General features: G+C 44.1%; 1 protein-coding gene across 1 annotated transcript; it reads right to left on the reverse strand.

Annotated features, from left to right (window-relative positions):
• Positions 1-41: 41 nt before the first annotated feature.
• On the reverse strand, positions 42-17,143 carry LPL (lipoprotein lipase). The gene is made up of 10 exons (XM_032096315.1): positions 16,912-17,143; positions 9,956-10,119; positions 9,662-9,841; positions 8,936-9,047; positions 6,849-7,082; positions 6,366-6,608; positions 5,138-5,258; positions 4,093-4,275; positions 2,809-2,913; positions 42-1,857 (listed from the first exon to the last, which is right to left on the reverse strand). The coding sequence occupies exons 1-10, from the start codon at positions 16,973-16,975 to the stop codon at positions 1,812-1,814; spliced, it is 1,452 nt and encodes a 483-aa protein (XP_031952206.1). The 5' UTR covers positions 16,976-17,143; the 3' UTR covers positions 42-1,811.
• Positions 17,144-20,660: the final 3,517 nt, after the last annotated feature.

The raw sequence follows: 20,660 nt of genomic DNA on the forward strand, positions 1-20,660 counted from the left end.
AATTTAACTTTTAAGAGAAAATTGCAACAAAATGTGGAAACTATAGGGAATAAATCACTGTATTTATTTTTAGATGTCTCAAATGCAGTGGCTCAATACTCAACCCCACCCTCAATGACTCATCACATCTCTGCTGTAGTTTAATCGAATGTGGAATCAAATGTGAGCAATTTCAGAGCTATTAATATTCCAACATATTGCACTGTTTAAGACTTTTATCCCCAAATATACTAGCAGCTACAGTTGGAAATAGGAAACAAACTGTGCACATAAACACTTACATTTTTTTCTTTGCTTTTAAGATGGGATGATATTGGAGAAATCACCATCTCCGTGCTGTCTTGCCCATGCAGGAAAAGACTACAACACCCAGCAACATAGCTAACATTACACTCCTCCAAGTGCCTACCTTCAGGCCCTTCTACCTCTCCAGCATTTTGTTTTTCCTCTACGAAGTTAAAAGAGGGCTATTGCACCTTTCAGCACACTAGAAAAATTGTTACTTTAAAACAGGGAAGCAGACTGCCTTCAATATACCTATTTTTGTAAACTTGCAGCGTGGCTAATTTCAGTGTTTCTCAGAGCACTCTTTCTTGTGGAGCACACAATCAGGCTGCTTTTAACTCGGCTCCTGCTTCCTGCTGAATTCCATCTCATAGCAGAAAGCTAAGCAGCTCCTAGCACAGCCAAGAAACAAACAGAGGTGGTCCTCTGGCAGTCACAGTTCCAGTACGGGGAAGTATGAACATCCTTGTCAGCTATCAAGTGGATTCACTTGCACTGAAAACTGCAAACAGCAGCCACTCAGCTGCATGACCGACACTCATTGACAAAGAGTAGAGAAACTGTGACAGTTTTGGCATACATGATGCAAGCAAGCTGGGAAAAGGTGGAGGTGGGGGGAAATATCTGTTTCCTGCATTTTCTGGTAGCTCAATTCCTCTGCAGTTCCATTTTCAGTGTTGAAGGCTAGACAGTTTCATTTGCAATAACTGAAAGCATAGATAAAGTATTAAATGTCTGCATAAGACACTGGCATTGCTGCCTTCTCCTACAGCTGTTATTTATTACAGGGTTTAGTGGCATAGAAGTATATAGCTTAACAGATCATACCTATTGCTAAGCACCACTGGGATCTACCCCCAATTAAATACATTCATAACCACAAACTAAAAAATTCATCCCCATATTAAGTCAGTCCCTGACACCTTCTAGTATTACACACAGCAAAGATGGTTTTTTTCACATGGGAAACCTACTTATTTGTTAAACACACACTTGAAAACTATGAACTCTCTCCACTGAACTGCCTGAAAATTCAGTTAGCCAAGACAGAAAACAAATCTGTCTAGTTTTAAAAGACTCCTGAAAAGAACAAAAACAACCAACTAACCAAAAGAACCCAAAACAAAACAAAAAAACCCCAAAAACAACAGCAAAAAATAAAATCAAGCACAGGGCTTTGTTTCTTTTCAATAAATACTAAAAAATTGCTATATATGATCTGATGTCAAGAAACCTTGTCACAAGGCACCATGATTAAGCAAAATTACTTGTATCTTTTCAGCACTCCAAACTTTGGCATGTTGTTTTGCAGGTTTCTTTTTGTTTTTAACTATTTGGATAATGGTTATGGTTAGTAACTTCATATGCTGAGACTTTCTTATAAGAAGTCTCTAAAATAGCTAGGAATAGCAGGCAAAAATCCAGCAGCGGATAAATATTTCTATATATTTGGTTCTGAACATCCAGTCCACAGGGATGAACAGACTCTTCTCCTCCCCAGTGTGAAAAATCTTTGCTCTTGTCACTTAAGCAGATTCATGAGCAGAATTTTCTTTAGAGGCTTTCTTGGTACTGTGGAAACAAGATAAAATATAAAGGTGATAAGGAAGATGTGAGATACTTGTCTTACTTTTGAGAATTAAGATTTTAAAACTCCCTGCTTAACAGGAAGATAAATTATGTGCTTGGGCTTCTCCTGGCTTCTGCTTGTTTTTATGTCAGATACACACACAGATGTCTCAAGGCCCATCCAAGTCATTGCCCCAGAGTCAAGGTCAGCACGTGCACTTTTTATGCAGTTAGATCTCAGCCTAGAAGTGTCCCCATTCATACACAGCAATTGAACTACAATAAATATAACCACTTCTCTATCTCAAACTTTTGTGAGTAAAGGGCAAAGACTGTCCCCACATTTAATCTGGGTCAGAAAAATTATTGATAAAAATACTAAAGTGCACCAAGGGCTATTAAACAAAGGCAGAATCTCTGATCCATAGGGATGAAAATCTGAGAAAGTCACTCAGCTGATGGTTGCCATCAGAAAGCAGTGTGCCAAGAAGAGCACCTGCATATGCCTGCTCCATTCCAGCACCAGCCTCCAAATCTGCTGCTGGCAAGTAAGGAGGGAGGGCTCTGGGCTGACCCAGTATGGAAGTTTGAATATTCTGCAGCTAAGGGTAAGCGTAAGGAATCTTGAGACAGAGACATGCTTTCCTCTGTGTGCTAGTGCCTTGTCCGTAACCCTCCCCAACAGTCCCTCAAGCTTGGCCACCGAGTGGCTGTGAGAGGCAGTGACTAGTACCTGCTTCTCAGACATGCTAACAACCACACAAGAATGGTCAGCAGAGAAGCAAACAAAGGGCTTTTAAGCTGCTAAAGCAGCCATAAGCAAACCTCTGGTTAGTCTGACTGTGATGCTTCTGAAGCCTTGAGAAGACTAGTGCACAAGTCAATTAATGGGAAAGTTTTATTACCACTTGAGTGGTAATAAAACAATATAGAACCAATAGTGATTACTCATACCCTGCTCTCTTCCTGTTGACGGGTTGCTCTGAGCATTTCACAAATATTGCTGCCTCTTCTCCCTTACTGAGACGTGAGGTGCCATCTCGAGAACAGAACACCACTCTGTGGAATAAATATTGGAAAAATCACATGACTGAGCCAAACATCCCTTTTTAATCTTAGAAAGAAGACTGGTGCTTGGAAACAGTCTTTATACTTTGTCACATGGGGCACTGCTACTTCACAAGCCAGTGAGAAAGTTATTTTTAAAAGAGAATTCTGTGACAAAAGAAACGCTGTGCAAGAAAAACTGGTAAACGAATTATACGTGGGCATCAAACCACAGCCATAATTTTCACTGATCCTCTGCATAAAATCTTCTTGTGGCTAAGACAGCTGAAGTTCTATCCCAAAGTCTCTTGGATCTTTATTTGCACCAGTCTTTACGTGAGTTTTTTGTCAGGTGAATGAACTTGGAAGAAAGCCATACTCCTCAAATGTTTGCAAACAAAGTAGGTTACAATTTCCAGAAAACCTGAGCACTTGCTTTTACTATTTATCAGTACTTTCCCCACCCCTATATTTGTTCAGCTCTGATAACAGTTCTTTGATCAAGTGACTGACCTGTTTATTCAAAGAAGGAACTTATTATTTACTATACTATACCTAGGACACACATACTCTGTTCTAGGCCCGTGTTCTGCAAACAGAGCTCATGTTTAGTGAATATGAGTATTTCAAAAGATTAATGTCAAAGCACTTCTGTGCAGACTTTGATGTTTTAACATTCACGCATTAGCAATGTCCAGCAACAGTTGTGTCTGTTTTCACCCACCATGCAGGTATTAAACCCCTAAGAAAATCCAACTTAACTAAGCAATAATTTTTGTGAAAGCACACTTCTGAAAGGATTTCTAAAAACCCCCATCTAAGCATGCTCTTTGTGACAAAACCTATGCAAACACCCAGCATGAAAAAGGAGGAGAGAAATTGCAAACACAGTCACTGATGCTGGTTCATGGACACACACTCCTGCATATTATAACTAACCTCAAGTAGATAAGACAGCAGGATACAAATTAATTATGTGGGAGTAAAGACTATAAATTGCAGATCACAGTGGAAGCAAATGACTGAACCTGGCTGATATAAATGGTGGTTTGATACCACTGGAGCCCTGATTATCAGTGCTGCACCAATTTGTAACTGCTTAACATGTTTGTCCCAGCCTGTGAGATACCAGAAATCAGGAAGCACTGTCAATTAAAACTAATATAGCTTGTAACAACCAAAGCAAGTTACTTTTTCTGAGTTTCTCCTGACTTCACTCTGACTCTCTGGATGTCAAATGTAAAAGGAGTCCACCAGTCTGACCAGCTGAAGAAGGTGTCTTTTTCCCACTGCAGCTTCAGCATAAGCAGGTCTCCAATATCCACTTCTGTGTAAATCAGGAAGGAGAAGGTCTTGTTTGAGGAGACTTCAGGCCTGTGGGGAGGAGAAGATTAAAAAAAAAAAAACAAACAACAACAACACAACAAAACAAGAAACCCCCCAAAAAAACCAAAAACCAACAAACAAAAAAACCCCGAAACTCTTGGACAGACAAAGAAAATTAAGGAGCAATAGAACCTGGAATTTTTGTACTCCAGAGAAGGAAGCAACCTTCTGCATAGGATGGTTGATGCATCCTTCTGCAGAGGTTCATCATTGATGGATGAAGTAAGGAAAAAAATGCCTTAAGCTTTTGTAGAGGCAAAAGGAACATCCTTCTGTAGCAAGGCTGCTAAAATCCTGGGACAGTCTGACAGGCAAGGGTTGTCCTCTCCCGTGCTGATGACTCTCAGAAAGCCAGACAACCACCAGCCATAAACAATTTACATTCCTCAGAGCAGAAAACAGACTTTGGTGATTTCCAGCTCCATTCCCTGCCAGCTTATGTCCAGGGATGTACACACAAACTTATTTGCAGAGCTGTGAAAGCAAATCCCAAGTCTCCCTCAGGTTCTGTACTGAGGTCTTCAAACCTATTAGTCTACTTTTAAGAAGATTTAACATAGTACAAAGGTACTGAAAAGAAAATAAGAAAGCACTAGAAAGACTCTTATTAGGCTGAGTCACAGGTCAGACTTCAAATTTCCATATTTCAGATGTCGTATCAAGAAGAGCTACTGTAAGATTTGGTTCATTAGCTTCAGAAGCAAATGCAACTCCTTGATCAAGCCCAAGAGCAGATACTAGGACCCTGTAAGATTACTGGAGCTGGAGCTAGAACAAGTTTTTCAGTTAAGACTTTAACAAATTTAGGTAAACTCAACAGTACTTTGCAGTTGTTTCTGTAGCTACTTACAGTGTGAAAGCAATGTTCTCACTCTCATCTAGAGTGCCATAGAGAGAGATCAGGAATGGCTGGTTTGTCTTGGTTGTGTTAGTCTTTCCAAAGAAATGTATCTTGACCTGGTAATGAAAGACTGGAAGAATACAAAAGGAAACACCATTAGGAAAACTCAACCTCCAAAGAGACAGCTGGTGACGAAATCACCCTGCCTCACCTCTGAAAATCCTAGGCTGGAATATGCCAACTTCACTAAAATGAGTTTACTTCCCTGCAGGTGTCCAGGGAACTATTTTTGTGAGAAGGTAAATATAAGTTAACAAGGCAATCATCTTTAAAGAACACCTTTGCAGTTCTTGCAACTGAACTCTGCATTCAAGCTGCCACTATAACCACAGTTTTTGCATTATCACCTTCAAACCTGCTATTGAACGTGTAAGACTTGCTGTCCTTGACTTGAAACAAGTGAGAAGCCTTCCTGTTACAGGACGCTTGTTAAAAGGAGACAAAAGAAAAAAAATGAGCCCACTGACACTGCAGATAAAGCACCAAATGCCAGCAGAACACCAGTCTTGCAGCTGCTCTAACACTGCAGGAATGTGCCTTCTGATTGCTGGTCCGTCACACAACGCACACTATAAGCATCCCATGGGGTACAGGCAAAGCTAGGGAGGAAAATAAAATAAAGTAGTAAAATCCAGTGCTATTTTCCTAGCTGAAAGCCTCCCAGTTCTCTTGGCACTGTCCTTCTCAGATCTCCCACAGTGGCAACTAGAATCAAGAAGTGCTGTGCTATTTTAACAAGGACTAGGGCTCCTCTAGCAAGCGTACTACCAAAGCCACAAATCTGATGTTTGCATATCTTTAAATAAGTTGCTCATCCGACTGAGTTCTGCTGATTATTTCCCCAGCAGAAGAAGTAATCATTTGGATGAAGAACACTGAAAGGTTTGGAAGACTCAGCTGTTCCAAGTGATCGGGCAGCAGAGGAAGTCTAACTTTTGCTACTCAGAAACTTGTTACAAAATACCTTTCTTCTTGTACTCTACCGGACACCTCCACACATTGAGTAAGAGGACACTTTTCTCTGAGACTTGTATTCAATGGCAAACTATAGACCAGCTTCACCCCTGCTCACCACAGGCACCAATCAGGAATATTGTCATCTGCAGCACACGCCCACCATGACACACTGCTGACCACAAGTACCAGTCTTGCTCACCAGTAAGCAGGCACTACCTACCTTTATAGGGCATCTGAGCACGGGTTTTCAAATACATTTTGGTGTTTCTCTTTGTTCTCACTCTGTTGACCTTGTAACCCAAATTGTTGCAGCGGTTCTTGCGGCAGCTCAGGCAGAGGCCCTTCTCAAAGGCCTCCTTTGTGTTGCAGCGGTAGGCCATGCTGGGCTTTTCTTCATTGAGGAGAGAGTCAATGAAGAGGTGGATGGATCGTTCATGGGAGCATTTCACCAGCTGATCCACATCTTGAAAGAATGAAAATGTGGAATACGTATACATGCACACATGTAATGATATAAACCCCTAAGCAATGCTGTCAACAGGCCTGATCCACTATGCCAGAGCTGCTGTTTACAGATGACTTTTAAAAGCACCTAAAAGAACATATTCCTGTGCCTCTCAGACATCCTTCCCTACAAGACACCTTGCAGGACTATTCAGGTTTCCCTCTGAATGTTATACTGCTTGCTTCAGAGCAACCTCACCTCCAAAGCCTTTCTCAGCAATCAGACGCAGTGCTTCTCCCAGATTGCAACCTGGCTGGAAACCTCCACCATTGGGATAAATATCAATGTGTCCAACAGGCTTCTGGATCCCAATGCTGCGGTCTGGAGAGCCTCGGGTGTAGGTGTGTAGGACATCCACAAAGTCAGCATCATCCGGGGAGAGGCGAGTGAGTTCATCAGCATACTCAAAGGTAGGACCAGCAGGATCCAGCCCTTTATGGGGCAAACCACAAAGAAAAACTGATACTACTGTCTGCCAAAGACACTGACATTGACAACAAAAGCTAAACTCAACTGCCAGGTTGGGCTGGAGTATTGAGTTGGTTTTCCTGCAGACATTACAGAGGGATCATTTAAATAACATTCATGTATACAGGAGAATCAAATGCACTACCTTGAAATGTTGTCACTGTTTAAAAAAAATAAAAGTGTATGCAAGCACATGGACGGAAGCCCAGCGAACTTCCTCAGAGCTGTAGCTACAGTGTAGCTGTAGTGGGTGGAAGAAACGAGCTCCTAAGTATTTTCTCAGCGTCTTCCTCTCTTGTCAAGAACTGTAGAACTTGAATCTGAAGTGTCTGAAGTATGGAAAAGTCTTGCTGACAACTCCATGCCAGGGGAACAAGTGGGAAACATAAATGAGGGCTTCACTCTCTACATACCTAAGGGGAAGGGGATTATTATGGTAAACTGTCAAGCGGCAGCAACACTGACATCAAAAAAGCCCAGAACTATTCTGCCAGTGAACAAGTACTATCTCCTGTTCAGACAACTACCTGAGAGATGGCTGAAGGACATGTCTTTTCTGCAGCCCTCAGGTGGGGACAGGCACCTGTGCTGTTCACCCACAGTTAGCTCCAGTGGGTCTGAGCTGCCTCACCCTCAGCTGTGAGGGCTTCAGGGGCCACATTACATTGCTCCCTGTGCTTTTCCCAAGGAAAGGAAGAACACCAAAAGCAACTGTAGAGGCATAACAGAGGGCTACTGCTATGTCAGTGATTTGGCAAAGCAACAAAGCTGCAACTTAGAGAAAGGAAGGGCAGAGGGACTACTGCTTTGGCCTCCTGACTTTAATCTGCCACCTCTCAGGACTCGACCTTTCCAGGTGTGACTGCTGCCTAGCTCTCCTCTCAGCCTGCCTGTGGATCTGGGATCACAGCCAGGCTCAGGTGAAAGAGTAAAGGGTGACAGGAGCTAGGCTCCCTTCTAAATGCTGCTCCCAAGCGCTCTCAGCAACAAAGACACCACAGATGAGCAATTTTCTTAGCCTCATTTGCTGATGCTGGCAATTCTTTTGTCACTGAGATCAGTGCTAGGGCTCAGCTCTCCAGGTGGTGGGTTGTAAACCAGCCCCAGAGTAGCCACACACTCTGTCTTGTCTAGCACATTTCTCAGTCTCCAAAAATCACCTTAGACATCTGAGCACACATAGCAACATGGCAAGTATATGTATGCTCCCTTCCCCTTCCCCAAATTCTCACAGTATTATTTCCAGCCTAGAATATTTCTTGAGCCTGTTATGATTAACTTGTTAATAACCCACACTGGATCTCTCTTCTGATTATCTGTCCAATCTCCCTTTGAGCCGATATAAACTTCTTGCATCTGCACCATCCCATGGCAAAGAGTTCTGCAGGTACTAAAACTGCTGCAGCAGGACCTACATCCTGTTCTTTTTGAATGGCTTCCATCAGCTGTAAGAAATGACTGCCTGGATAAAGACAACCAGCTGAACTTCTCATGCTGCAAGAGATACTGTGACCTTTTCCAAGCCACAAATTTGGTCAGTCCCCACCGTACCCCCCAAACAACTCTTTTATCATGGCCTACTCACTCATTTCCTGTGAAAAAGCAAATAAAGGTTTCTCACTCACCACCTTTGTTATTTTCTGAATTTTTTTTCTAGTTCTACTAAAGAAATACCAGCCCTGATGTTTCATTAAATGATGAACATATAACCAAAGTACTGCCAGCAAGCAACAATTATTGGTGATTTTTCAGTGGAATATAATGTTTCAGTATGGAAGAGATGGGACCCTCCACTCTACAGTCACAGGTTTCCTTACCAGTAATTCTGTTCACCTTCTTTTTGGTCAGGTTCCCAGCAATCCCAGCAGCATGGGCACCTAGACTGTACCCCAGCAAGTGGAGATTGTTGAGAGGGTAATTGAATTGCTCCTGCAGAAGAGAACAATTTGTTTGAAGTTCAAAACCAAACACAAAAATGTCAGAAGCCACAAAAAAACCCCCATTTTGTTAATACCAGGATTTTCGTTTGAGCCATGAATAATAGAAGAAACACTATACAGCTATCATAATTTTGTGCCATAGTAGATTTCTTGATCTAACTAATTTATGGCCAAAATCTAAGCTGAGAGGAATGCAGAATAAAGGACAGAAAACAGGGCTGTGTATTATAAAGATATTCAGCCACCCTCTCCCCACCAGTTTTTGGATCTCATAAGTATTTTCCAAAGGCAGGGCACATTTCTGATTCCTAAGGGCTGGCTGCTGTATAATATATAGGGACCTGTCTTTCACAGAGACAGAAATACTGTGGGCTCAGAGGACTCCACAGACCACAAGGTAAAGTTTCTGGAATGCACTACAAAAGCCCTCTGAGCAGGAGATAGCCAGTAAATTAAAGCTGGAATTCTACCAGTCCAGCTAAAGTACTGTCTGCAGGAGTTTAACTCCATCGTCCCAACAGGAGATGATTAGCACAACTGCATCACTGCTGTTCTGTCTCCTGTGACATTATGTAGAATGTGAGACATGTCTCCATGCCTTACCTCCATCCAGTCAATAAACATAGCAACATCCTTTCCCACCAGCCTGGTGTATGCAGCAGACACCGGATAGTGCTGCTGAGCTCGAACTAGCCAGTCCACCACAATGACATTTGAATCAGGTTCCCTCTTGTACAGAGCATCCACCAGCTTTGGGACCCAGCTTTCATACATCCCTGTCACCTGTTGATTTTGGGGATTTTAGTTAAAAAAGGAGAAATAATATATCTGTGAGACACCTCTGGACAGTTTATCAGAAGTGTAGTTAAAAGGGAGATTCCTCCCACTTCGTCTTACCGTCCACCCATGGATCACCACAAAGGTTTTACTGGTATGATTGAAGTTGCACTGTGCCAGGCTGTTCACCTGCCCAGGAACCAGGTAGCAGACATCCTCATCGGGTTCTGCAGGTGTCCGTAAGGAAAACTTGCTTTCAATTCCATCGAAATTGTTTTCAGCTTCTGCTATGCAAGAGCACAAAAAACATATAGCAGTGTTTAGGAGTACTAGGACAAAGTCAGAAGGCACAGGTACAATGTTGGAGAGATATCTGGAACAGTCAAGAAATGGGATGCATGATTTTCATTTCCTACAGCACTCAACAGCCATGTAAAGAGGAAATCAAAGGATGAAAATTGCTCCCCTTCCAAGGTCCTGCTAAAACAGTAAGAATCTGCTGAGCTGTCACAGAGGTATGAACGCATTTTAAGAGTCAGTATTTTCCCCATTACATTAAGCAGGAAACCTCTTAAGTATCACAAGAGTACAGAAAACTGCACAGGACAGTCACAGACTCATCCAGGAACGCAGAGAGCTACTACCATACTATTACATATTTTGGTGGTGCATCTTCCACATCACCTCATCAATAATCACTGCCTAACAAGGCCTTTTGTAACACCATGTAGTTGCAGTGCATTAAAAGCTGTGAAGCCACCACTGCTTTACAAAATGCTAGTTCTAACTTCTGACCAACAAACAGCAGGTGAGAAGACCAGACACCCATCAGAGAAAGTGAACTAGCAAACCAGCAGTCTATTTTGAAAATAAGTACATTTTCAGGTCATCTGATAAACTACAGAAAAATAAGGGCAGAAGAGTATCTTTCTCTGCCTGAAGCTATTTTGAGTCCAGGGTGGGGAAGGAGGTGAAGATCCTGTACTGGTGGTAACAAAGTATATCATGGCCTGCAAAGATCACTCCCTCCAGCTTCCAGATTCAAAATTTAAGTACTCCTTTTCCTGCCAAGGCAGAAATTACTTTAGGCTTCATACTCACTATTTCCTTCAGGAAGGAACTTAAATGTCTCCTCTTTTTATGTCTGATTCAACACTTAAATGCCTCTACGTACAGCAGACCCCATAATTAACTTTTTAAAACCCAGGCTCCTGTTTGGCAACTTGAGTTTGGCAAATATTGATTGCCTGTTTTTCAAGTGCAGCTGAACTTAGGCCAGTTCTGTCCTGCTCAGCATGGTCTTTCCTGACATCAAGACCACCAACTTTTCACAAACTCCTAAACACACATTAATGACTGGCTCCAAGTCATCATGGGGAATACCTAGGTAAGGACCTTACACTAGGCATGCAAAACAGACTCCCACTCCTCTTTTTTTTCCTCTTGCAGAAGAGGTTTTCTATGATAATTGGTAGATTTGCATTTCTGCATCACTCAGGTGATTATTAACTTACAATTCATTTTCTTCCAAAACAGTTTTTCTGGTCTTCTTATTCAAGCTACCACACACAGCAGGCCACTGACTTCTGCCTGACCCCACCTCAGGGAGTTCTATAAAGTCTGGGAAGTTCTTGCTGTGCTTGGAGGGTCACAAGAAATCAGGGTCTAACCTCCTGCATTAAGTCTAAAACCAGCACAGAGCCTTGCAACAAATGCTTATGTACAAGCCTCTGAGAAACTTGCCAGCCATAGTCAGTGGCTTAATACTGCCCAAGTTCAGCAGGATTTCTCACCTGTCAAAGCACACGCAGGAAAGCAAGAACTGTTCACTGAACAGAGGCAGTACTCAGCTTTAGGTTTCAACCTTGACTGTGCTAGGCTGGGTAGCTAATCCAGGATAATTACACTGAGGGCCCCCTTCCTGCCTCCTTCCTCCTAAAGAAAGGTGTTTTTCATAGACCTTACCCTTCCTCCAAACCAGCAGAAGTATTTGCATAATGGCAAATATAACATTTCACCCACCAATGAAAGCTACATTTACCAAACTAACCAAACCTTTTCTACATTTTTGCATGTTTGAAATTTCTTTTTCTCGCCAACTGAGAGTATAAAACACTTTTCTGGAACAAATCTTTAGACTTATATTATATACTTTTTAGCCAGAAAAAGAAAAGCTCCAAAGGCTGGTTGGTTAAATATAAGCTGTAACTTTTCACTCAGCTGTGAATCAATAAAACCTTGAAAGGAACAGCAACAGCTTTCAACTGTAAGGCATACAACACCAGGACTTCCAATTATGTATACTCCCTCCTAGTACAGGAAGGGAAACAAGAATAGCCCACCTGCTCACTAGTTAATAGTGCTTCCTTTCATACATAGATATCATTTCCCTTCTGAATTAAACTTATCTGATAATCATCCAAAATCTAAATTACATTGATATCCTGTCTTGTAGTGTGTTTTCAATTACAAACACATGCTAGAATTTGCATGTAAGTCCAGACCACAGCTCTTTTGAAAACAAGCTTATAGGAAATTTACAATTCAAAGTGTACTATATAAGGGTGCACTTGGAAAAGTGCACCAAGCTTAGAAAGATTGCAGTACAGTGGCACCTGCCACTGAAGACATGCTAAGTGCCTCACAATTATCTGCGTGTTCTAGTCTAAAAATCTTCGATGGGGATTTGAGGACATAAAATCACTGAGATACAGTCACCACCAGGAAAGCAGCAGCTGCAAAGCAACAGCCCATGAGTTAGGGAAATGGCAGGCAGCCACTCTTCTCATTTAACTATGTTGTATGAGGAATTAGAAAGTCAGAAGAAATTACTGTTATCATCTTATGGCCACAAAAAGTGTCATGTTATCTTATGTCCACATATGGTCAGTTCCCAGCAGCCAAGATACTCTTTGGATGAGGGAAGTGTGTGTGTAGTGGAGTTTATTACAGACTTCTTCATGGTGTGCTCATCAAGAAGCTTTCCTCAGAATTTGCCTAAGTTTGGCTTTGCAAATTCTATATGGCTCAGAGCACAAGATACCTGGTCTTCGCTGCAGCACCACCTCACATCTCAGCTTCCGCAGACCACGTTTTACAAATACATTATAGAGGTACACATAGTATGTACACACTCACCACACAGACCTACATGTACCAAGCTTTAAACCTGAAGCAGAGAAGTTACGCAGCATATCTCTTCAGAAAAATAGCATTTCCCACTTCTGCTTTCATACCTCATCATATTTCTTGGTCTATTAAAAAAATTATTCAGAACCAAACTTTGTCATTCATAGATTTTGCCACAGACTTTTCCTCATAGATTTAAAGGGAGAAGTCTCCTTGAATCATGTCCTGAGCCAGTGAACTGCTGGGCCTCATTCTTACAGTCTTACACAAAGAAGTGCAGACACAGTCAACGTACACACTCACCACAGTTTAGTAAGTAATATGTTTTAACTCAAGTTAATGAAGCCAGAGAAAACCCAAAAATGGGTAGTTTTCTGAAAGGTGGACAGAAATTTATCTGAATTAACATCGCATTTTTCATAACACAGATACAGAAATTAGATATAATTAGAAATCTACATACATCCATGTTGAGACACCAAAGTAGCTTTTCATGACAAGAATGCAAGTCCCATTTCTAAACAAGGCCTTGAATAAAACAGACTGGAAGTAAATACATTCAGACAAAAAAGAAATGCATGCTTTTTCTAAAAACTACACTTTCCTAGACAAAGTTCAGCAAAGGTACCAAAGCAAGTGTTGTGCATTGCCAAAGTTTCCAGGCACACAGTTACAACTACAAGCACCTGTTGCAAAACAAAGTTTTCTATCTACTGCTGTGTGCTTACAGTTAACATGACCTACAAAGGGATTATTTAGGGAACTGGAGCAGAATCAAGTGACCAATTCCAGATGGAAGCTGGCTTTTTAGGCTGCATTGCCAAAACTTCACCATTTTGTCACGCTATACAAAGTTTTCTGATGCTTTTCTTACACCTCTACTTCCACAGTCTGAGTTTCCATATTTAAAAAAAAATAAAAAGCTGTGAGATCAAGAATCTCACAGAACTCAAAGAAAGCGGGAGCGAAAAAAAGCTTACTAACTGGGAAAACTCAGTAGTTTTGTTTTTCCTGTTCAAAGTTTGTGACACTTTGGACTTGCAACTTGTGAAATTCCGTTCAGTTAGGGACTCCTATCAATTATCAATTTTGAAAGCATTCTACTGTCTTTAGGCATTCTGACACACTAGTCAAAAGAATTCAGTTTCAAGTTTCTTTCACAGGAAGCCCAAGGCAACTTGGCAAATTATTTTTATTGTGAAACTGTTTACCACTGGTCGGCTGGGTGGAGAATGTGACTCTTGAGGAAGTAACAACATCTGGAATATTAATCAAAAGTTAAACTGCCCACATCACACAGGTTGCCAAAATATGATAACAATGCATTTGCCAGAATGGGTGCACCTGAGTTATGGTTTTAAAAAGGGAATCTTTGATAAACAACAATTTCCTAGCATTATGTACTGAGAAATGGAAATACTATTAGCTAAGTGCAAAGATCCTTAGAAATGACACTGCTGGACTGTGTATACTATAGCCCACAGAGACATACATGCACACACAGGCACAGCAGTACACATCTGCACATAAAATGGAACATTTACCAGCTGTAGTTAACTGGGCTAAATCTTCTCTCAGCCAACAATCAGCATTAGGATCACCCGTCAATCAGTCCTACTGAATTCCTAAGATTCTGAAGCAAACCCACAGCCAGCTGTAATAAAGGGGTTATATCACAGAAACAGTTATCGTTTAATTTGATCTACACTATAAACTGAAAGCAGACTACTCTGTGTTGCAATCCCAGGAAACCTACCTCACGAATCAGGTTATTGTTTAACCTCGCTGCAAAAATATTACAACTTCAAGTTTATTTATGTATTCCTTAATGGCAGAGCCCTGAGAGTATGTTCTGCTTCACTTCCCAGGTGGGGTCAATGGAAAGAGCAACACCTCTGAAAAGCTGCTGGGCACAAGTTCAGAAGCTAAGCAAGAACCTCCCAGCTCAAGTTCTGCAGCTGGCAAACTGCTGTTCTTGCACCACACACAGGGGTGCCCATCCCTCTCCCTGGTACTCCCTGACAAATCTTTACTCAGCTGCAGCTGGGACACTCAAAACTCAATCCAGCAGAGATCATGCCATCTATCACTCCCTCTGGGATATCTGGAATTAGCCCAAGACAATTAGAATGCAACCGCTGTCAGACTTTGCAGTAATGTAGAGGTAAGGATGCATGAGAAAGTCCTATCACGCAAGTACTTTTGCACAGAGGAGATTCCAGCAAACTTTTAGAAGTGATAGTGATCATGCTAATCTCCAGCACAACTTGATGCCTCAGAGCCTCACCTCTGTGCCTTCTCAGAAACGCACTGTTTCTCAAAAGGCCATGCCACAGCTCCCCTGCTACGTCTATCGTAAAAACACAGCCATAGAAAAAGCCAGCAGTTCATATCACACAACAATGTAGATTCTGGATTTATACTAGTAAAAATAAGTTTCTGAATGTATTCCTAGCAATGTTTTTATCTTTTCCTGGAACGCCAACATTTTCTTCACCTATAAAGTATTTTTCTATGTTGTTTTTTAAATACTCTGAATTCCTGGAGGGCTGGATCATGTGTTTTCTGTGGTTTCAAAAAACTTTTTACTGTGGTGTGCAAGAAATAGTGTGGAACTAAAGGCTTGAATTGCTTTAGGATGAACACACAACCTGCTTTCATATAACCTGTTCCTAAGAAGAAATAATGAAATTATTAGTAAGTCTGTGGCAAATCAGTTCCTGCAGGGATGAAAGCTTTCTCTGGGAAGACAGTTATTTTACTGTATAGAACTTGGATACTGTGATGAAAACTTGTTTTGATTGTCTCTGATGGCACAAGATTGGATTCAAAGCTAGAATACATTCCTTTTGCTGTACCCTAGCATCCCATCCTCCTACTTCTGAATACTTCCCTTCAGCTTCCTTGTACACAAAGCAGTAACAAAGGCATCCACAGCAGAAAAAACCAGCAGTTTATATATTCCAGTTTAGGATCACAAAGCAGCTCTAGGAGCTACGGCCACCCTTTCTTCTAAGGCTAAACTTTAAAAGATAGGTACTATGTGTGGAAGATCGGTGTAAGAAAGTAAGCCTGTGACAGGGCACTGCTAACAATATTTTAATAGCTTTTTTTAGTTTTTTAAGCTTGAGGAGTAGTGATCTCCTGGAACTAATCCCTTTGTTCACAACAGCTTCAACCACGTTGTGATTAACTGAGAGAGCATTAGTGAACATCTAGCAGTCAACACTTGCACGTGTTCCACTTCCTCGAGCTTGCACAGGGTGCCTATGCACAAGTGCAGGTACAACACGCAGAGTGCAAACACAGCCATACGTGAACCTAGAAAGAGTACATCCCTCTGTTCACTTGTCCCCTGGTGGATTCTGCCCACTACAGGCTTAACTACAACTCGAACACACGATAACGATGAAACACATGATAGCGATGAGACTCAGCCTTGCCTCGGCTATGATCAAGAACTGTATGAAGTTGGGATGCTGGGATGGATGAGTCCCACAGAGGAGGGAGCCCAGGGACCTTACCGTGGTGCTACTGCTGTGCAAGTCCCTTGCTGGGGTAAGGGACTCTCGGAAGCCACCCCGTTTCTGGGAAAAAAACACATCCCAAATCTCAACAGGTCGCGCCAGCAGCCCGGCAGGTTGTGCCTGAGTTTCGGTTGGGGAACAGGTTCCAGGTCCCCCCTAACAGGATGGAGGTTCCCCCCAGTGTCGCTCTCCAGCGCCTTCCAAGCCCACTCCGTGACACCCGGGTCCCGCAGCATCCCAAGTACCCCGGGATAGCGTCACAAAGGAAAGATTGCAAACTCCCCTTTCCCGCCATGCCGGCAGCGCTTTCCCCCAGGCTCCCCTTTCCCAAAAGCAACAGGCAGGCCCGGCAGCTCCGTGCACCCCGTGTCCCGTGCGCGCTCTGGGCGCCGTCCTGCCACCCCCCGCCCCGGGACTCACCGCCGAGAGCAGCCACCCAGTGCAGGCAGAGACACACAGCGGCCAGGAACGCCTTCCTCCCCATCTCGCCTCCTGCCGCGGCACGAAAGTTTCGTCGCGAAAGAAAAAAATAAATAAATAAAATAAGAAGTAAGGTTTTTGCTTTAAAAACTTATGACAACTAAAGAGAAGCGCGGCGCAGAAGCGCGGCGACGGGGAAAGGCCCGGCTCGGGAGCGCCCAGCACCGCCAGCACCGCGCCCGCCCGCCCTTATGTCCCGGGCAATATGCAAATATGCAAATATGCAAACGAGCGCCCCGCGTCCATTGGCCGCGCGCCGCGGGGCGGGGCGGGGCCGGCGCTGCCCCCATCGCCGGGGTGGGGCTGGGGCTGGGGATGGGGCTGAGAGTGGGGCTGGGGATGAACCTGGGGCTGGGGCTGGGGATGGGGCTGAGGGTGGGGCTGGGGATGGGGCTGGGGCTGGGGATCGGGATCGGGATGGGGCTGAGAGTGGGGCTGGGGATGAACCTGGGGCTGGGGCTGGGGATGGGGCTGAGGGTGGGGCTGGGGCTGGGGCTGGGGCTGGGGATCGGGATGGGGCTGAGAGTGGGGCTGGGGATGAACCTGGGGCTGGGGCTGGGGATGGGGCTGAGGGTGGGGCTGGGGCTGGGGCTGGGGATCGGGATGGGGCTGAGAGTGGGGCTGGGGATGAACCTGGGGCTGGGGCTGGGGATGGGGCTGAGGGTGGGGCTGGGGATGAGCCTGGGGCTGGGGCTGGGGATGGGGCTGAGGGTGGGGCTGGGGATGAGCCTGGGGCTGGGGCTGGGGATGGGGCTGAGAGTGGGGCTGGGGATGAGCCTGGGGCTGAGGGTGGGGCTGGGGCTGGGGATGGGGCTGGGGCTGGGGATGGGGCTGGGGCTGGAGATGGGGCTGGGGCTGGGGATGGGGCTGAGAGTGGGGCTGGGGATGAGCCTGGGGCTGAGGGTGGGGCTGGGGCTGGGAATGGGGCTGGGGCTGAGGATGAGCCTGGGGCTGAGGATGAGCCTGGGGCTGGGGATGGGGCTGGGGATGGGGCTGAGGGTGGGGCTGGGGCTGGGGCTGGGGCTGAGGCTGGGGCTGAGAGTGGGGCTGGGGATGGGGATGGGGCTGAGGTTTGGGCTGGGGATGGCGCTGGCCCTCGGCTCTGCCGCGGGGCGCCCCACGCCGCGGGATGCAGCAGAGCGGGACGGGACGGGACGGGACGGGACGGGACGGGACGGGACGGGACGGGACGGGATAGAGCGGCACGGCCCCGGCTCGGCATGGCGTGCATAGAGCCCTAGGCTCCGAGCTCTCCTTGGGCCCGGCTCCCACAGCCCTCCCACAGCACTCTGGCCAGCCCTGCCCGCGCAGCCAGGATGCGGCCCCGGCGTTTCACCCCCTCGGCCCTTGCTGCTTTTGGCGACCTAGCCCTGCTGCCTCTGGTGGGGTCTTCCTTCCCATTCATGCTTTTGTATCAGTAACCAGCAGGTAACTGCATTTCCTGTACAGTGCTTGCAAGGGGGCTTCCATTGTTCCCTCGAAAAAATCATTGCCGAGACCTTGTTTTGCCAGTACTCGAGGGGATACAAGTTTGGAGAAAAAAAATTAATTCACTGGAGGTTGCATCTGTGGTCCTGAGAAATAAAAAATTGATTCTTTGAGCTCTTCAACTCTCTTTGTCCTCCTCTCAGAAATGTGGTTTGCACTGAGATTTGCGTTGGCAGTCACTGGGTGAAAGATCAGTTATGTAAGGACATTAATTTAATAACAATACCAGTTTTCATTTCATTGTGCAGTTTGTTGCCAAAGGCCCAGCTTCATAAAGAAGCTTATGACACAAGGATTGAGGACTCCTTGGGTTTTGCAATGTGAAGCAAATGGGATTCACTTCAAGGGTAACAGATCTTTCTCATACCAGACACCTTAGGAGACTAAAACATATCTGGTTTATATTAGTGAGATTGTTCAATAACAGACTGCTGAAGTGTAGCAGTACTGGGTCCCCTTTCCAACTTCAGGTTCCACTAAAAGACCAGTAAGATCTGTAAGTGAGAATACATTTTCCCCCAAGACACAACTAGAATTTCCTCCACCAGCAATCCCTATTTATATCCAGAAGGCATTGGAAGAATTTAGTGAGGGTACAAACTGTTCATGCTGAGACTTTTCCATTGAGACAAGTGAGTGTCAGGGAGAGGAGGGGGCTAACACAGTGGGAGTCAGAGCAGGGGATTGGAAGCGAAGAGGGAATAAGGAGAGAATAAGAGGGAATAAGGAGAGACCAGCATTCCTCACCAGAGGATGGCGGTGATGTGGGCAGGGAAAAATATGGTTTGTGCTGCAGCTTACTGAGTACTGAGCATATCCTCTGACACACAGTTTTTGAGACCATCTTTTCGAAACAATAACAGGAATTTTTTCATGTCTTTCTTTTCCACTAGTGTGGACTAACTGTGCATTTCTGTTGATCTAATTTGGTTGAAACTGTATGGCATCATTTCCCCCTTAGAAATCAGCCTGACTCTCTCTAGGGTCAGACATCCTTCCTAGAAAATGTCATTCCTTGATGGCAACATAAGGCAAGCTAAAAGAACAAACACTTTAAGGCAGGCTGCTGTTAGGGAGACTGTCAGGTCACCCTAACTGCAGGTGATGCTACCTACCCCATCAGAATATGAAGTCTCCTGAAAGCTGACAATGTGACATATTGCATGTTATAATATGATTTTGGGAAGAGAAGTAGTGGAGTTTTAAATACTTATAGGATCAGGTAGAAAGGAGCAGTGTCAATGCTTGGCACACCAGTCCTGGATGGATTGCTGGCCCCATCTGTAAATCCACAGGCTGTAAACAGACTTACAGTTAATTCCCAACATAGTTCGTGATATCCGTCAATAGCAAGGGCACACAGCAGATTTTCACAGAATGAAATCTAATTTGTTACACTGAAAATGTTTGTTTGCATAATTTTTTCTTTATGCCCATGCCTCGCTTTAAGACAGTTATGTATTTAAGAAAGAGTTATGCAAAGTGCCCACCAAATTAAAAAAAAAAAAAGAAAAAGAAAAGAAGGAAGATTAAAAACAAAACACTAAAAGAAAACTTTTAAGTGCTGAAAAATGGGGGGAAGGGGGTAATTCTGGTTTCTTGGATCTTGAACAAATTGCATAAGTCTGTTGTAAACTCAGATGCAAAATAATCTGAACTAAATGGGACACAGCATATTTTGCAACATTTAAAAACCATTTTTTCCCTTCCAGGTAATCTTGATTGGATGAAAAAGAAGCTTCATGGCATCAACTCCAGGTCCTGCAATCATTAACTGGACTTGAGTTCCTCTTTGCCTGTGAAATACATAATCCTAGAGGGGAAAGCAAAGCTCCGTCTGTAAAAAAGAGCTTGATTTATAGCATTCATGGACTCCAAAGTGGGTGGAAGGTACTATAGTGAGAGCTAAAATACACTGTTCCTAATAAGGATAGGTGAAATCCTGGGTAATGGAGAGAGGAGTTGCATAACTAGACTGGTACTTGCACTCACAGACCATGTGGAAGGTTAAACTGAAAACAAGCCCAGAAGTGGCTCCAACACAACGTGGGCAGCATTGGTTTATGCAGTGCAGCTGTGCTAAACCCCAAGCAGACTCACTGGCCTCACACAATGACAGGAAGGGGAGAACCAACCAGAAAATTTCATTTCCACAACAATGTTCCAAAGAGAGCTTGAAGTACAGTGAGAAGGGAAGGGGG

This window comes from Corvus moneduloides, chromosome Z (genome assembly GCF_009650955.1).
Source record: "Corvus moneduloides isolate bCorMon1 chromosome Z, bCorMon1.pri, whole genome shotgun sequence".
Taxonomy (NCBI): domain Eukaryota; kingdom Metazoa; phylum Chordata; class Aves; order Passeriformes; family Corvidae; genus Corvus; species Corvus moneduloides.